The sequence below is a fragment of the Muscardinus avellanarius genome (assembly GCF_963383645.1).
Source record: "Muscardinus avellanarius genome assembly, chromosome: 13".
NCBI lineage: Eukaryota > Metazoa > Chordata > Mammalia > Rodentia > Gliridae > Muscardinus > Muscardinus avellanarius.
Window position 1 is genome coordinate 6,528,060 of NC_137799.1, and position 18,353 is coordinate 6,546,412.

An 18,353-nucleotide genomic window follows, 5' to 3' on the forward strand; every position below is an offset into this window, starting at 1 on the left:
CAAGGCCGGGACCGAAGCCAGCTTAGGGGTTAGACCGGTGCAGGGGCCAGCGAGACCAGAACTGGGGCCCCCATGAGGCAAGGCCGCTGCTTGAGCCAGCGAGGTCTGGATCAGTCCACTGAGTAGCCAGGCCACTACTGGGACCATCAAGAGTGGGATCGGTACTTGCAACGCAGCATGCACAGAGAAATATCGCAGAAAATATAAATCAGACGCTTCTCTTAATCAGCAATAACTAGGAGGAAAAGGGCAACAGGAAGAGGTTGAGCTATAGAAAGGGCCCTATAGTGAAGCAACTAATGTGACCAATCAGAGGGTATGTAATGCTGGAGGACGGAGCCTCTTTAAAACGCAGGAGGTACATAAACAAATGTATCAAAGTAAATCACCAAAGAAGTGTGGGATGGAGGGAGGGGGAGGGAATGGGATGGGGGCTGGAGGAGGGCTAATTGGATGATGTGTGCTTGTATATCCTCTCAAGTCTTGTACTCCAATGTGATTGATATATGACTACAATGCACCAATTTAAAAATAAATAAATAAATAAAGTTAAAATTAAAAAAAAAAACAAAACAAAAATGGCCTTAAGGAACTGCACTCAGAGGAACTTAATCCTGCAGGGGGGGGGGGAACCATCAAAGAGGCAGACATTCAGACCCAGGAGCCTTTTGTAATGTTTAACTAGAGGAAAGCTTAAAAAAAAAGAAAAAGAAAAAGAAAAAAAACGAAACCTCCAGCCAAATGACACCATTAACAAATTTCTAACTTTTCCACTCAGGAAACACACCGCATTTTTGGGTTTAGAAACCGATTTAAAACATCTCCAGAGCACAAGTCCTTGGTGGTCGCCCAGCCTGTGCCGTCTAGAACGCCTGCTTTTTACGGAGTCTCTTCCCCGGCTCGGGGCGCCCAGTGTGCAGACCTGGGGCCAGTCGGCTACACCCCCTTTTCTCCAGCTCTCTAAAGGGAATTCCTTTTGTTGAAAAGACACCCCTAATCCTCAGCGCTGGCCCCTGCTCAGAACTCTGCAGTGGCCACGGCTGCTCACAGCCATACAAGGAAATGCAAGCTGTCCACACCCCGCGCTGCAGGGCGCCGGGGTCCAGTGTGGCCCCTCCCACCCCGGCCTCATTCCTCCCACGCACACCTGTCCTACACGTCACGCTGTCCCTCTGGCCACCAGCCAGCCAGCTACGCGCACCCCACGAAGTCCTCCATCTCTACTGTGTCCCCAGCACCGTGCTGGCAAAGGGCCCGAGCCCCATTAACCCTTGTTCCCGTCCCCACAGCATCCTCGGAGACCCGGCCTCCTGGGCGCCCTCCTCGAGGACCCGCCCACAGCCAGGAGCTGGTCCCTGAGCCCGCGGGCCACCTCCTGCCCCGCCCAGCCCTGCCAGGCTGCTGGCTCCTGGGTAGCACCCTGCCCCCTTCCGCCGAGAACCCCATCCGGACCTCAACTGATGCTAATGAACCTGGGGGTGTCTCCAGGGAGGAAATCTGGGAAATCGGGTTAGGAGAATCTAAGTTTTGCTCCATGGAAGATGGGGGGGGGGGGCTGAGCCTGAGCAAGGCTGAAGCCGCACCCCCACTCATGCCCAGAGAGGAGAGGAGGGGGCCGGAGCTGATGGCCAGGGAGGAGGCAGCGAGGACCGCCCTCGGGAGCCCCCTCCTGGGCCTCGAGACCTCTGCTCTCCTGCCCACACGAAGCCAAGCGCTGTGCAGACACAGCGGCTTATGAGCAGGATGAGGTCACCCTGGCCGGTGGCCGGGGGCTCTCATCGGCGTCTGAGTCTCGGTTTCTTCGACTGGAAGATAACACGGTGGGTCTGACGGTCTCTGAGGTCCTCCAGCGCCATGTTCTGCGGCCCAAGAACAATCCAGAAAGACTGAGATTGCTGGAGAGGTGGGCGACACCGTTCACAGGCGCCTCCTCGCGAGGCCCCTGGTGGCAGCTCTCCTTCTGAGGTGCCCACAAGTTTGTCTGGAGCCCTGGTGTCCGGGCTTTGAACCGCTGAGCCCTGTGACACCCCGAACTCCAGAAAGCAGAGGGGCCCCACACCCCAGACTGCGCTCCCCGCCTCAGACTGCGTATGACGTGGATGCCAGATACCGTCATAAATAAGTGCAAATTCGTGTGTGTGTGTGTGTGTGTGTGTGTGGTGCTGGGGACTGAACCCAGGGGCTGTCTACTTCTGAGCTGCACTTCCAGCCCGTTTTTGTTAATATTTTGGTTTTGAAACAGGGTCTCCGCTTCATTGCTGAGGCTGGCAGCGAACCTGCCCTTCTCCTGCCTCAGCCTCCCGAGCACTGGGATTACAGGCGTGCGCCGCCACGCCCGGCTCAGTGCAAGTTGTTCTCTTCCTCCTCCTCCTCCTCCTCCTCCTCCTCCTCCTCCTCCTCCTCCTCCTCCTCCTCCTCCTCCTCCTGTGTATCTGAGGGGGGTGTGTGTGCTGGGGATTGAACCCAGGGGCCTTCTACCAGCTAAATGCAAATTTTTCTATGAGGCTTAGCAGTGCATACAGCCATAGGTCACCGTGTGGTTTCTCACAAAAACATTTTGCAATTTGCAAAGGATCTGCATCCTTCTCTCTCTCTCTCTCTCTCTCTCTCTCTCTCTCTCTCTCTCTCTCTTCTCTCCTTCCCTCCCTCCCTCTCTCTGATTGTTTTTTGTTTGTTTGTTTGTTTGTTTGTTTTGAACCCAGGGGCTTTCTAACTCCATGCTACACTCCCCAGCCTCCCCCTTTTAAGTGTGTGTGTGTATATGTGTGTGTGTGAGCAGCACACGCGTGTGTGTGGTACTGGGAATTGAACCCAGCATTCTACCTCCAAGCTACACCCCCAGGCCTATTTTATTTTTTATTTGGAAACAGGGTCTCACTAAGTTGCGGAGGCCTCACTAAGTAGCTGAGGCTGGCTGCGAACCTGTGATCCTCCTGTCTCAGCCTCCCAACTACTGGGATTACAAACGTGCACCACCACACCTGGCTTAAATATATTTTAAGTTGCTAAGGGTCTCACTAAATTGCTGCGGCTGGTCTCCAATCTGCAATTCTCCTGCCTCAGCCTCCCAAGTACAAGTATAGGATGCCAGGCATGTGCTAACATATGTGGCATTTTCTCTCTCTTTTTAAAAAGCTAGCCTCCTGAGTAGAGGTGGAAAAGAGGTATATAAAGCAAATATAAATCATAAGGTCTAGGTGGGTGGCATACAGAGATTGTGTACTATTTTCCCCTTACTTTGTTGTATATTTGAGATTTTTTTCACTAAAGAGGTGGAGGGAGCTGGGCGTGATGGCGCACACTTGTAATCCAGTACTTGGGAGGCTGAGACAGGAGGTTCGCAGGTTCATGGCCAGCCTCAGCTACTTAGTGAGGCCCTGTTTCAAAGTAAAAAATAAAATAAAATAAAATAGGACTGGGGTGTATCTTGGAGGTAGAATGCCTCTGGGTTCAATCCCCAGTACCTTAAAAAAAGTGGGGGGCTTGATGTAATCCCAGCCACTCAGAGGTCTGAGACGAGAGGATCACAAGCTCTAGGCCAGTCTAGCAACTTAGTGAGACCCTGCCTGGAGATGAAAAGTAATAAAGGGGTGGGGATGTAGCTCAGTGGGAAAGGACCGGGTTCAATCCCCAGGAAGGAGGAGGAGGAGGAGGAAGGTGGGCATGGTGGCACGCGTCTGCACTCTCAGTACTTGGGAGGCTGAGCTAAGAGGACTGAAGGTGACCTTGTTTCAAAATAAAAATAAAATAGGACTAGGGATGTAATTCAGAAGTGAATCTCCCTGCTTACAACCCCTGTACCCTCCCCAACACACACAGTCAGGAGGAAATCAGCTGGGAGCCTGCACAAGTGCTCCTCAAGGACCTCCCGGCAGGGAGACCCTCACACCGAGCTGGCGGCAGGGGCAGGTGGGCAGGGGCGGCCGCAGGGCAAGGAGCTGGGTGGCCCGACCACAGTGAGGACCGCAGCTGGGCTGCCAGCTCCCAGGAAGGGGCTGTTTTCCTAAGGAGGAGGTAGAGGCCGAGCCTCCGCGGGCCAGTTGCGGCCACCTGGTGGGTTCCACGGTGTGCCCAGCTCCCCCAGGCCCACCTTAGGGGGGCTGTTCTGGCCTCCAAAGCCCAATTCTAAGAAATAACGGTACAATGGCGGCCCCGCCTCGTTTGCACATCTCAGCGGGTCCTCAAAAGGATCTTTGGCATCGGGGAGAGAGGTTCAGGACCCCGCAGCCCTGGCGGCGTCTCCCCCAACCACAGCAAAGCTTCCCTTGAGGGAGGGTCCCCGAGGCTGCGCCAGGTGTCCCGCCCCGCGCGAGTGTCCCCGAGGCCGCCCCAAGGCCGCCGTGTGGCCCGCGGAGGTCCAGGCGCGGGCGCAAAAGGGCGTCAGGGCAGGCGGATGGGCACAGCCCGGCGGGCGGGGGCGCTGCTGGGGAAAGTGGGGGGCTGCCAGGGTCCGGGCTTGGGGGCGCCGCCTGGGTCTGGGGACACTGCTTGGATGGGGGGACGCTCCCCGGGTCGGGTTTGGGGGGCGCTGCCCGGGTGGGTTTGGGGGCTCCGCCTGGGTCGGTTTGGGGGACGCTCCCTGGGTCGGTTTGGGGGCGCCGCCTAGGTCGGTTTGGGGCGCTCCCCGGGTCGGTTTGGGGGACGCTCCCCGGGTGGGTGTGGGGCGCTCCCCGGGTGGGTTTGGGGTGCTCCCGGGTGGGTTTGGGGCGCTTCCCGGGTGGGTTTGGGGCGCTCCCGGGTCGGGTTTGGGGCGCTCCCGGGTGAGTTTGGGGCGCTCCCGGGTGAGTTTGGGGCGCTCCCGGGTGGGTTTGGGGCGCTCCCCGGGTCGGGTTTGGGGCGCTCCCGAGTGGGTTTGGGGGGCGCTCCCGGGTGGGTTTGGAACGCTCCCCGGGTGGGTTTGGGGCGCTCCCGGGTGGGTTTGGGGGGCGCTCCCGGGTGAGTTTGGGGCGCTCCCGGGTGGGTTTGGGGCGCTCCCCGGGTCGGGTTTGGGGCGCTCCTGAGTGGGTTTGGGGGGCGCTCCCGGGTGGGTTTGGAACGCTCCCCGGGTGGGTTTGGGGCGCTCCCCGGGTGGGTTTGGGGCGCTCCCGGGTGGGTTTGGAACGCTCCCCGGGTGGGTTTGGGGCGCTCCCGGGCCGGGCGCTACCTGGGTCGTGGAAGGGCACCAGCGCGTAGTTGGCGACCGCCCGGCCGCGGCCGCCCAGGCTCCGCTCCAGGATGCGCGAGGCGCCGTCCATCACCTGCAGCAGGTCGTCCCACATGGAGCCGGTGACGTCGAACACGAAGGCCAGGGTGGCGCCCCCCGCCGTGGGGGGCAGCGCGGTCCCGGGCGCCCCGGCCGCGGCCAGGGCGGAGAGCGCGGCCAGCAGCGGCCCGAGCGCCATGCCGCCGAGCCGGGCCGGGCCGAGCGGCGGGGTGGTGGGGGTCGCGGGTCGCCCGGCTCCGCGGTCCGGGGGTCGCGGCCGCCGCCTGCGGTCAGGGGGTCGCGGGTCGCCCGGCTCCGCGGCCCCAGCGCCCCGCGCGGCGTCTGCTCGTCGGGCGCGCCCAGGGGTCCCTCTGCTGGGAGCCAGAGGCGTCTAGAGCCCACCGCAGGGTCACGGCCCGCCTCCTCTCCCCCCGCGTGACTCAAACTTTCCCGGCCCCGCGAGCTCCTCGCTGCCCGTCCAGACCCGAGGTTAGAGGAGGACGCGGCGGAGGCAGGAGGTGGGGCCGCCGAGGCGGGGGATGGAGGGATGGAGGGATGGAGGGATGGGGAAGCGAGCGTGGGGAGCAGGCACCTGCGCCTCAGCGCCCCGCCGGCCAAGGTGGCGCCGCCTAGCCCCAGATGGGGCTGAAGCTGGTCCTCGCCTTTGAGACTGGCTCCCCCTCCCCAGTAATCAATCTCAACCTGTCTCCCTCTCCCACGCCCCTTCCTCGAGCACGTGCCTCCCGGTTAATGCAATTATTATTATAATCAGCAGCCCAGGAGCTGCACCTGCCCTGCGCTCAGCGTTTCCAGTTACTGCCTTGAAAGCTGGGGCTTGCACCCCTACGGGGTGCTCTACCACCAAACCCATTCTACAGATGAGCAACAGAGGCTCAGAGAGGCAAGGTCATTTGCCCAAGGTCACTCGGCTCTCAAGTGGAGCAGATGGAATGGAAGCCAGATATAGAGAGACACCAGATGAAGCCCGGGCGTGGTGGTGCAGCTTGTCATCCCAGCATTCTGGAGGCTGAGACAGGAGGATGGCGGTTCTCAGACAGCCTCAGCTGCTTAGGCCCTTTGCAACTCAGTGAGACCCTGTTTCAAAATAAAAAAAAAAATAGGGTTGGGGGAGTTCAGAGGTAGAATGCCCCTGGGGTCCATCCTCAGTACTGCAAGAAAAGAGAAAAGAAAAGAAAAGAAGAAAAGAAAAGAAAAGAAGAGAAGGAAGACGGACTGGCTCCAAGGTCCTGGGCTCTGCTGCCTTGCCCAAAGGCTAAGGGACACTGTCACACTGTCACAGATCATCGGGGACTCCAGACGATGGCAGACCCCTCTGCCACCCACCTCACCAGCCCCGTGGATTGCTGGCTGGCCTGGGAAGCTGCCGCCTGGTTCAGCCTGGCTCCCTGACCAGGTGGGGGTTGGGGGGCTCTTGCCAACCGGCCACAGCCCTTCCTGCCCATTCGCAGCTGCGCTGTCTGGCTTCTCTCCCTGCTGGTCTAGGAGCCCCTGGGGGTCAGGGCTGTGTCTTGGCTGCTCTGGATTCTCCACCCCATCCCCTCTCAGCCCCTGGCTGGCACATGGTGTAAACACATTAAATGTTTCTGGAATAAACAAATAAAATTGTAGTTCTCGTGAGCATGCGTGATTTTTGAGAGTCCCTTAGTGGAAGACCCTTAGCCCCTCCTCTGAGCACCCACTGTCTCAAGTTGGAGAGAAGTAGCCCATGGACATGGCGCTGGGTCTATGGCGGTGGCTTTTTTTTTTTTTTTTTTTTTTTGGTGGTGGTGGACCTGGGGATGGAACCCAGGGGCGTTTTACCTCCAAGATACATCCCCAGCCCTATTTTTTATTCTTTATTTTAAAACAGGGTCTCACTAAGTTGCAAAGGGCCGCACTAAGTAGCTGAGGCTGGCTTCGAGCCCGGATCCTCCTGTCTCAGCCTCCCAAGTACTGGGATTACAAGCCTGCGCCACCAAGCCCGGCTTTCATACCCCCTGCAGTCCTCAGCCAGGAGGAGGCCACCCCACCCCACCCGCACCCCTCCCTCCTTCAATCTCAGCGCTCACTGGCGTGCCCCAGGAGGAGGCCGCTGCAGCCCACAGCCTGCTTTCTACGTCTCTCTAAGCTGTGGTACCACCATGTTGTGTCTGGATTTTTCTCCTCCCACCCGGACAGACGCCCAGCCAGTGCCTGGCACGTGGATGGTGCCCAAGAAGGTTCCCACGACGCAGGGCAGCAGGTGTCCGAGAAGCTGGGTGCGGCCCTGGGGGGGGGGGAGTGACACACGTCCTCAGGGCCTCAGCTCTAGACCAGAGCAGGGGTCCCAGGGAAGCGGCTCCTGTGACGCCGTCTCGGGGGATGCGGCAGAAGCCAGGTCCCGGGACCCGGCGTGGACTTGAGACTCGGGTTCGTGGGGAGCTGCCACTTGCACGTGTGAGAGCTACTTCTTTAAACCTCCCTGGGCTGAGCAGGGCTGGGCCAGCTGTTGGAGAAGGAAGAGCGGCCCCAGCTGTGGGGAGCAAGCGCCGGCGGGAGCCAGGGCCCGGGTGGTAACACGTAGGAGCCGGCGCGGGAGACCTTCGCCAACACACTGGTCCTTCGGTCGCTCAGTCCACGGGCTCAGGCCACGCTCTGCGCGGCACCGTTGGGACCAGGCAGGGGCTAGAGAGACACAGAAGCCGCCTAGGAGGGAGACATGTCAACAGATCATTCTAAGTCAATGAGATAAGTGCTAACAGGAATCACCAAGAGCTCTGGGCGCCGGTGGAAGAACTGGCCGAGCCTCCGGGGTCACGGGAGGCCAAGCGGCGAGCCTGAGAAGCCTCCGAGAGCAGAGGGAAGGGCCCTGGAGGAGCGGGACCAGCCTGTGCGAAGGCGAGAGGCCCGAGATTTGTCCAAAGGCACGAGGCGGGGGCTACGGAAGGTCAGGCAAGGAGGAGATGGATCCGGTCTTCATTCCTACCAGCCATAACCCCGAAGGCCGGGGCAGCCGTAAGCTGCTCACCGAGGGGGCGGGGGTAGAAATGGTGCCCAAATGAGCATGAGGCTTCTGCCAAGCTTGGGAGGCTGAGAAAGGAGGATCGCGCAGGTTTGAAGCCAGCCTCAGCTACTTAGTGAGGCTCTCGGCAACTTAGTGAGACCCTGTTTCCAAATAAAATAGGTCTAGGAGTGTAGCCCGGAGGTAGAAAGCCTCTGGGCTCTGGGTTTCATCCCCAGTAACACACACACACACACACACACACACACACACACACACACACACACACACACACAAGACCCTGGAGACCTTGAACAAAGCCCCCCCCCACAGGCACTGGTTTCCCCCTTCATAGAGTGAAGGGGAGGCTAACAAGGTAACCCCTAACGATTCTGGCAGCCCTAGAACCACAACTTAGTGAGACCCTGTTTCAAAATACAGAATAAAAAAGCCGGGCGTGGTGGCGCACGCTTGTAATCCCAGCATTCGGGAGGCTGAGACTGGAGGATCGTGGTTCGCAGACAGCCTCAGCTACTTAGTGAGGCCTTTTGCAACTCAGTGAGACCCGGTTTCAAAAGAAAGAATAAAAAATAGGGGAGGGGGTGTAGCTTGGAGGTCAAATGCCTCTGGGTTCTATCCCCAGACCTGAAAAGAAAGAAAGAAAGAAAGAAAGAAAGAAAGAAAGAAAGAAAGAAAGAAAATCTGGGTGTGGTGGTGCACGCTTGTAATCCCCGCGCTTGGGAGGCGGAGACAGGAGGATTACACTGGTTTAAAAGACCCTGTTTCCAAATAAAAATGTAAAAATGGGACTGGGAGTATAGCCCAGAGGTAGAAGGGTTTCCAGGAACCCCAGTACCAATACTACTACTACTACTACTACTAATAATAATAATAATAATAATAAAAAATAAATAAAAAATAGGGCAGGGGATGTAGCTCGGAGGTCAAATGCCCCTGGGTTCCGTCCCCAGACCCACACACACAAAAAAGTCTAAGTTGCTGAGGCTGGCTTCAAACCTGCAATCCTCCTGTCTCAGCCTCCCAAGCGCTAGGATTCCAGGCATTATCACTTCACCCAGCTCCCAACCCCATCAATTTGCAACCTGCCCTTGGTTTCTCCAGGCCTCCTGGGAGCCCGCCTCTTGGAACTCAAGAGAATCCACATTTTTCTTCTATTTCCAGAAGGAGCGGTCGGTCTCAGTGGGGTTGTTTCCCAACATGCCACTGTTTGCTATGGAGACCGCTGTCGCCCTCTGTGACGGGCCCCGCCCATCAGCCAGTAAGTCCGAGAGCTAAGATGGCGCTGAGCGGAAATCTTCCCCAGAGCACTTAGGTGGTAAACAGCTTTCAGGAAGTGACGACAAGAGCATGAGATACACGGGAACACCGCATGCCATAGGGCAACAGCCAATGGACTGGCTGTTGCCATGAGTTGTGCACGTGAACAGTCTGCTGATTGGCTGTTGGGCTCTATATAAGGGGAAGATTTCTGGGGGGAAAGAGAGAGAGAAGAGAAGATTTACGGGAAGAAGATTTGCGGGAACTGTACAAGAACCTGGGGTAATAAAACTGCTTGAGGAAGATCGTGTAAGAGTCGTCACTGCGCACGACAAGTGGTGGCCCGTACGGGGACCTTCGCTTTGATCAGAACCTCGGCAGTCCAGGGCAGCCGGCTGGTAAGTACTCCTTGACTCCGAAAAGGGAGGAGGAGGCTCCGTTTACGGAGGGTTATTTTCCCCGATCAAAGGGGGCTCCATTAAGGAGGATATTTAGTAAATAAGGCTCGCGGATAAGCGAGGCTCGCGGAAAAGCGAGGAACAGCGCTGTATTTTCCCCGATCAAAGGGGGCTCCATTAAGGAGGATATTTTTTAGTGTAAGTAAGTTAGAGAATCGGGCTGGTCCTGATTCGACAAGATGGGAAATAGTCCATCTCACCCATTGCATAAAGCATTGAAAGCTTTGTTGAAAAGTAGAGGCCTAAAGCTTAGGGACAAGACAATACAAGATTTTCTCGAACAAATAGATAGGGTAGCGCCATGGTTTACAGTATCAGGGAATCTTTCTTTGGCAAGCTGGGATAAATTGGGAAGAGACGTAGAACGCGCCGAAGAACAAGGTATTGTCACAGGAGGGACTCGGCCGCTTTGTCGGCTGATTCGTGCCTGTTTGGAAGAAAGGCGCTTTAGAAAATTTGTGCAGGAGGGCCAGGCAGCTTTAGACGGTGTAAAAGAGGAACGTTCAACTTCCTCTAAAGTGGCCAGTGAGGAGGATTCAGAGTCAGAGGGGGAGGATGAATCTGAGGAGGAATTAGAGGCCATTTGTAAACAAGTGAAAGCTTTTGAACTGATTAAAGAGGAAATTTCGCCTCCTCCGTATAACCCTTCTGCGCCCAGAGCAGGAGAAGGTGTCTCTTTTAGTAGTCAGATGTGGAGAGATGCGGGAATTTTTTTAGCAAATCAAGCTTTCCCAGTTTTCCAGCTGCAGGAGGGGGGAAATCGTTATCATGAGCCTTTGGACTTTAAAATAGTTAAGCATCTCGCAGAGTCAGTTCGCACATATGGGTCGTCAGCTGCTTTCACTATAGCAATAATAGAGAGTTTACATCGCTATGCCATGACCCCAGGAGACTGGCAAAATTTGGTTAGGGCCACCTTAAATCCTGGCCAATATTTGGATTGGAAAGCTTATTATATAGAATATGCCACTGAACAAGCTGCACGTAATCGAGCAGCAGGAAATTCAGCCTGGGATATAGACATGCTGATGGGCCAAGGACGATTTGCTAATCAACAGCTTGGGTATCCACAACAGGTGTATGAACAAATCAACAGACTCGCTACCCAGGCCTGGAAGGCCCTCCCTAACAAAGGAGAGGTATCTGGTAACCTTACAAAGATTACTCAAGGATTGACTGAACCCTTTTCAGACTTCGTTGCCCGTCTAGTAGAGGCTGCGGGAAGAATTTTTGGGGATTCTGACGCGGCCATGCCGCTCATTAAACAATTGGTCTATGAGCAATGCACTAAAGAATGCAGACAGGCCATCACTCCTTACAAACATAAAGGCCTAGAGGTGTGGATGAAGGTGTGCAGGGAACTCGGAGGACCCTTAACCAATTCAGGACTTGCTGCAGCCATTATACAGGCCTCCGGACAACAAAGTAAGAATAGTACCAAAAATGGCAATTGTTTTTCCTGTGGAGCGACAGGACACTTAAAACGAGATTGTCCTAAGTGTAGGGCGTCCCAATCTTATCCTTCTCCTCCTGAGTATTGTCGTCGATGTAGAAAAGGAAGGCATCCTACTTTTGAGTGCCGTTCGGTTAAAGATATCGATGGCAACCCCTTGCCCTATACTGGAAAGCAATCATCAAATACTCAGACAAAAAACGGGAGGGCGGGCCCTCGTTCCCAGGGCCCACAAAAATATGGGAACCCTCAGGTGTATGGGGCCATGGAGACACAGCCACCTCAGTGGCCCAATTTACAGCCTCCGGAACAGTCCGGCGAGCCACTCCAGGTTCGGCAGGATTGGACCTCTGTGCCACCTCCAGGCTGGTATTAACGCCACAAATGGGGGTTCAAATTATTGAAACAGATTTTCAAGGTCCTCTGCCACCTAATTCTGTTGGCTTACTTTTTGGAAGGTCTTCCTCTACCATGAAAGGACTTGTAGTCCATCCGGGGGTTATAGATGAGGATTATACCGGTATTATCAAAGTGATGGTTTCAGCGCCCCGGGGTATCGTTGCCATTTCCCCTGGGGATAGAGTGGCACAGTTACTTTTGCTTCCCAGTCTACATGGTATGTTTCCTTCAGCAGAGGGACGACGCGGTATTGGTGGGTTCGGTTCTTCAGGAAATGAGTTAATATCTCTTGCCTTTGATATGGGAACTCGTCCCTTGATAACCTTGGACGTGGAAGGCAAGCAAATCCTAGGACTTTTAGATACTGGGGCAGATAAAAGTGTCATCGCCTGTAAAGATTGGTCATCTTCATGGCCCACTCAAAAGGCTACCGGAGAACTTAGAGGTTTGGGTTATGCTAAAACCCCTGACCTCAGTGCTAGGGCTTTACATTGGAAAGATCAGGAGGGACATAAGGGGCAGTTTGAACCCTATGTGCTGGAGCTGCCAGTTTCCCTCTGGGGAAGAGATTTATTAGTGGACATGGGATATTCCTTACAAAATACATCTTATTTCCCCCAAGCCCATAATATTCTCCTTCGCCAGGGCTACCACCCTTCCTACGGGCTGGGAAAACACCTCCAGGGACGTAAAAGCCCAATTCCTACTAAAGAAAAGAGTGGTCGCGAGGAACTGGGTTTTGTGCAGTAGCCACTGAGGAGGCAATTCCCATTACCTGGAAGACGGGAGATCCAGTATGGGTTCCTCAGTGGCCTCTCTCCCGTGAAAAGCTTGAAGTAACAAGGAAATTAGTACAAGAGCAATTACAGTTAGGCCATATCCGGCCATCCACCTCTCCTTGGAATACCCCGATTTTTGTGATAAAGAAAAAATCTGGAAAATGGAGGTTATTACACGACCTCCGAGCCATAAATAGCCAAATGCAGATTATGGGGCCAGTCCAACGAGGGCTTCCACTCCTCTCTGCTATTCCGAAGGAGTGGCCACTTATCAGCATAGATATAAAAGATTGTTTTTTCTCCATCCCTTTAAATCCTGCGGATACTCCTCGTTTTGCTTTTACTGTTCCCTCTATTAATCAAGAGGAAATTGACAGTAGATATGAATGGGTGGTCCTCCCACAAGGAATGGCCAATAGCCCTACCCTCTGTCAATTATATGTAAATAGTGCTCTTGAGCCCGTAAAAACCAAATTTCCAGAAATTCGGTGTATTCATTACATGGATGACATTTTGTTAACCACAAAAAATCCCTCCATACTTGAGGAGGCTTATTGTCACCTTGTAAAGATTTTGGAAACTCATCAATTATTCATCGCCTCAGAAAAGGTACAAAGAGGAGAAAATATACACTTTCTTGGCAACATTGTTCTCCCCCATGCAGTCCTGCCTCAAAAATTAATCATCCGCACTGATCAACTAAAAACCCTCAATGATTTCCAAAAACTGTTGGGAGACATTAATTGGGTTCGACCCTTTTTACAAATTCCTAACCATGCCTTGAAACCTTTATATAATCTGCTCGTAGGCAATCCTCAATTAGATTCTCCTCGCGTCCTTACCGATGAGGCCCGCCATGCGTTACAATTAGTAGAACAAGCACTTACGAAAGCGTCTCTCCGTCGAGTGACCCCTGGACAGCCATTATGGGCTTGTATCCTGGCCACTGAAAAACAGCCTACTAGTGTTCTTTGGCAACAAGGACCCCTTCTTTGGATTCACCCCAAAGTCTCCCCTCAAAAGGTAGTTGAATATTATCCCACCAGTGTAGCAAGCCTTGCCCTTAAAGCCATTCAGCAGTGCATCCAACACTTTGGCAGAACGCCCGATAAGCTGGTGGTACCGTACACTGCTCTGCAAGTACAAACGCTGGTAGCCACTATTGATGATTGGGCTATACTTATGTGCTCTTTCAGTGGTGAAATAGACAATCATCTTCCCAAAGATCCATTGTTACATTTTGTTCTGGAACATCCTCTCATTTTCCCATTGGTCACTAAAAACAAACCTGTAGCTAATGCAATTAACATTTTTACTGATGGATCCAAAACTGGTGTGGGGGCCTACCTAATAGAGGGAAGCGATCCTGTTATCATCCAATATTCACATACCTCTCCACAACTGGTTGAATTAAATATTGTTTTAGAAATTTTTAAGAGAGTTTCTTCTCCTTTCAATTTATTATCAGATTCACAATATGTGGTTAATCTGGTTAGATCGCTTGAATGCGCGGGTCAACTCTCTTTACATACTCCTATTCATTCTATGGCTAGCCAAATCCAGATTTATATACATTTAAGAAAGACACCATTCTTTATCCAGCACGTTAGGGCACATACTGGATTACCTGGCCCTATTACATATGGAAATGATCTAGTAGATAAACTCACCAAGATACATATGATTTTTTCTCTTACTCAAATGCAACAGGCACAGGCATTTCACCGTCAATATCATGTAAATTCTAAAACATTACAACAGCGATTTAAAATCCCTCGACATCAGGCTCGGGAAATTGTAAAAACCTGTAATGCCTGTGCCCCTTTTTTACACCCCTCACATGTGGGCATTTGCCCACGAGGCTTGCTCCCTCTACATCTCTGGCAAATGGATGTAACTCACATATCTGAATTTGGAAAATTGAAATATATCCATGTTTCCATAGATACTGTCTCTGGAATTATTCATGCATCTGCTCATGCCGGGGAAAAGGCACATGACGTCGTCAATCATTGCCTTGAGGCCTGGGCAGCATGGAATATGCCTAAAGAAATAAAAACTGATAATGGCCCGGCTTATACTTCCCAAAAATTCACATCTTTTTGTTCACAGATGGGAATAACTCTAAAGCATGGCCTTCCGTACAACCCTCAGGGACAGGGTATTGTGGAACGCGCCCATCGTACTCTTAAAGAATGCTTGATAAAACAAAAAGAGGGAATTGGAACCAATATGAAACCGAAGCAGCGCCTATCCTTAGCCCTTTTTACTTTGAATTTTTTGCAATTAGATGTCAATGGCAAGACTGCTGCCGATCGTCATTTTGCCCCCTCGGGTACGAGCCAGGGTTTCGTGCGTTGGAAGGATGCCCTCACAGGGCAATGGAGGGGACCTGACCCAGTGCTCACATGGGCCAGAGGCTCTGTTTGTGTGTTTCCACAGAACGGCGCCGATCCTGTCTGGGTTCCAGAGCGGCTGACTCGTCTGGTGAAACAAAAGGATGATGAGCCATCGACTGATTCTTTTGGGGACCATGATACTGTGGAATTCCAAGGATAGGAAGTGATCCACAATGGGGGCTTTTGACTGCTTTTTCTTTTCTATTGCCTTTGAGTCATTCTGCCCAAGTTCTTCCCCGCTTAATCCTTTTACCTTTTCCCCTTAAAATTGGCACAGGAGCAAATTCTACTTTTGCAGGTTATAATTTTACTTATTAGAGCCTGACCATGGCCTTTCATTCTAACCTATTTGATCTGTGGCTTCTTTGTGGGATAAATGGCAGTTGCACGGATTTAGCTCCCCTTGTCATGATTAATGATAATGCGTTTATTGCCGCTAATCTTTCTTGCGAGCTTTCTGCATATCCTACAGATAACCGGTCATCGAAATTTGACAATTTGACAAGACGGTTGCGGTTGGAGATCATCAAAACCAATACTACTCAAGTTGACCCGGTGATGGCCCGCACCTTGATGTCCTGGATCCAACAAGCAGCTCGTCATTTAAAAGAGTGGGCTGGACTGGGTGCTCTTGGTCTTTGTCTGGTCTTACTGTGTATCTTATGTCTCTACTGTCTTAGAAAACTAATCCGTCAGCGCGCTACAGATCAAGTGCTCATAGCTCAGGCATTTGCAGCCATGGAGTTGGGACAATCCCCTCAAATATGGCTTGCGGCGATGGGAAAGTCTTAATGACAGGATGCCAGCTAGGACTGCACTCGGGACCCCGGGAGGGTGCATCCCGAGGAGGGCATGCTCAACTGCATACGGGTTGCCACTGATTCTTGTCCCGTCCCTGGCAAAAGGTGGTGGGCCTAGAAGCCCCTTCCAAACATACAGGGGTTGAGTCCTCTGTCCTCTCCTGTCTGAAAAAACAAAAAAGGGGGAACTGTGACGGGCCCCGCCCATCAGCCAGTAAGTCCGAGAGCTAAGATGGCGCTGAGCGGAAATCTTCCCCAGAGCACTTAGGTGGTAAACAGCTTTCAGGAAGTGACGACAAGAGCATGAGATACACGGGAACACCGCATGCCATAGGGCAACAGCCAATGGACTGGCTGTTGCCATGAGTTGTGCACGTGAACAGTCTGCTGATTGGCTGTTGGGCTCTATATAAGGGGAAGATTTCTGGGGGGAAAGAGAGAGAGAAGAGAAGATTTACGGGAAGAAGATTTGCGGGAACTGTACAAGAACCTGGGGTAATAAAACTGCTTGAGGAAGATCGTGTAAGAGTCGTCACTGCGCACGACAGCCCTCCACTTAAAGGAAGCGCGCGCTGCGTCCCCGGCTCCTGAAGCTGGCCCGGCCCCGGCCCCGTGTCTGCGCAGCCCCAAGGCCAGCGAGCGGCTGGGCTTGACCATCGGCCCCTCTCGGTCCTTCCCTACTTCCAGATGCGTCTTGGCCCAGGTCGCACCGACGGCAGCGTCCAGCCCTCTTCCAGGTGTCTGCTCTATCCTGCTGAGCCAGCCGTCCAGGGGCCGGCAAGTGCCCAGTGCCCCTGAGCGCCAGACCCTCGTGACACAGGACCTCCTTCCCGCCCCTTAGAGGGGCTTCTAAGCCAACATCTCCCCGTGGTGCAATGCAAGGAAACGGCTCAGAGGTGGGGTCCTGGGTCCAGGCTGGACCCTACATCCACATCTGTCTCCCTGCAGGGGTCCAGCTCCCACCCGAGCCCCCCGAATGCTGCCTATCCGAAGCCTGCTTCCTTTTCTCCAGGCGGAATGAAGTGGGGGCCTGGGGAAGAGGAAGCCCCAGGATCTGACACGTCCTGGGCAGGATGGGCTACTGAGGACGGGGTCTGCGGCCGCGGGCTCCCAGCAGCCAGGCGCTTCAGAGATTTACTCCTTCACCCCGTCCCTCCATGGGACCCGTCTCCAAGTCACATGGGCTGTGAGGAATGGCTTGAGGCCATCCCAAGAAATAGCTGAGCAGCTCTGGAGACTCGGAGATGGCTGCCCATCCCCTTGTTTTCAAGAACAAAGAAAGAATCCTTGAACCGGAGCTGAGCGCTCAGAGCCGCCCGCCCGCCTGGATGGAGCGCCTGCGCCCTGAGCCCCGGGCTGTGGCCAGGCAGGGCCAGGGCTCGCCCTTTGGGCTGTGTATGGACACTGACTGTCACCCACGGCCACGATATCATCTTTAACTTTGACATCGGTGGTTGGCGTGAATGCTTACGGTGAGCTGAGGTCTGCTGCCAAGCCCCTTGAATTCTTTCTTATGATTAAAAATTCTCCCGAGCCAGGTGTGGTGGCGCACGCCCATGATCCCAGTACATGGGAGGCTGAGACAGGAGGATTGCAGGTTGAAGCCAGCCTCGGCAACTTAATGAGACCCTCGGCAGCTTGGCAAGAAAGACCCCGTTTCAAAATAAGGGCTAGGGTGTAGCTCAGAGGTAGAACACCAGAGTTCAATCCCCAGTATCCCCCCAATTCCACAAGTAGCACCCCAGTTCCTTTAAGGACCTCTCCTAATTTATACTCTCCCATTAGGTGAATAAATTCCCCAGGTGGGTGTAGGATGTGGTGAGGATTGCACGTTCCCTGGATGGGGAACTTGACCACGAGAGCCAGCAAAACCATAAGGCCAGCGGCCCCAAGTCAGGGCTCCTCCCCTCGCAGCCACACTCCCCACCCAGCCTAAGTGCCCACCCTGCGCAGCACTTCCTCTGGTTAAACAGCGAAGAAGACGGCGCTCACTCCAGAGGCCCCGTGGCCTTGTGCTGGGCTCAGGAAACGACCTCACACCTTAGAGCAGACTGTTCCGGGGTGAGCTCTGGTCAGCCAGGAGATTCCCAGACTGTCCCCGTGAGAATGAGCGGGTAACACAGGCCCTTGTTAACCCGCTCCAAGTTGCTAGGTCAGGAGGACAGGGCCGTGGGAGCGCAAGATGGGCCGGCGGCAAGCGCGGCAGGGCCTCAGAAAATTTGCCATGGCAGAGCCGGGCGTGGTGGGCGCGCTTGTAATCCCCGCGCTTGGGAGGCTGAGACAGGAGGATCGCGCAGGTTCGAAGCCAGCCTCAGCTACTTACTGAGGCTCTCAGCAACTTAGTGAGACCCTGTTTCCAAATAAAATATAAAAAAGGTCTGGGAGTATAGCCCAGAGGTAGAAATGACCCTGGGTTACACCCCCTGTACCACCAAAAAAAAAAAAAAAAAATTAACATGGCTGGATGTGGTGGTGCACGCCTGTAATCCCAGTACTTAAGTGGGAGGATCACAGGTTCGAGGCCAGCCTCAGCAGTTTAGCAAGGCCCTGTTTCAATAATAAAAATAAATAAATAAAAGAACTGGGTGGGGGGTGTAGCTCGGAGGTAGAATGCCCCTGAGTTTC

General features: G+C 53.9%; 1 protein-coding gene across 1 annotated transcript in view; it reads right to left on the reverse strand.

Moving 5' to 3' along the window:
- HMCN2 (hemicentin 2) overlaps nucleotides 1-5,381 on the reverse strand; it is a gene marked incomplete at both ends in the record, with an annotated part of 138,910 nt that extends 133,529 nt beyond the window's left edge. Inside the window, one exon of the mRNA XM_080708870.1 lies at nucleotides 5,144-5,381. Within this exon, the coding sequence (XP_080564996.1) occupies nucleotides 5,144-5,381 (238 nt within the window). The remainder of the gene's footprint in view (nucleotides 1-5,143) is intronic.
- Nucleotides 5,382-18,353: the final 12,972 nt, after the last annotated feature.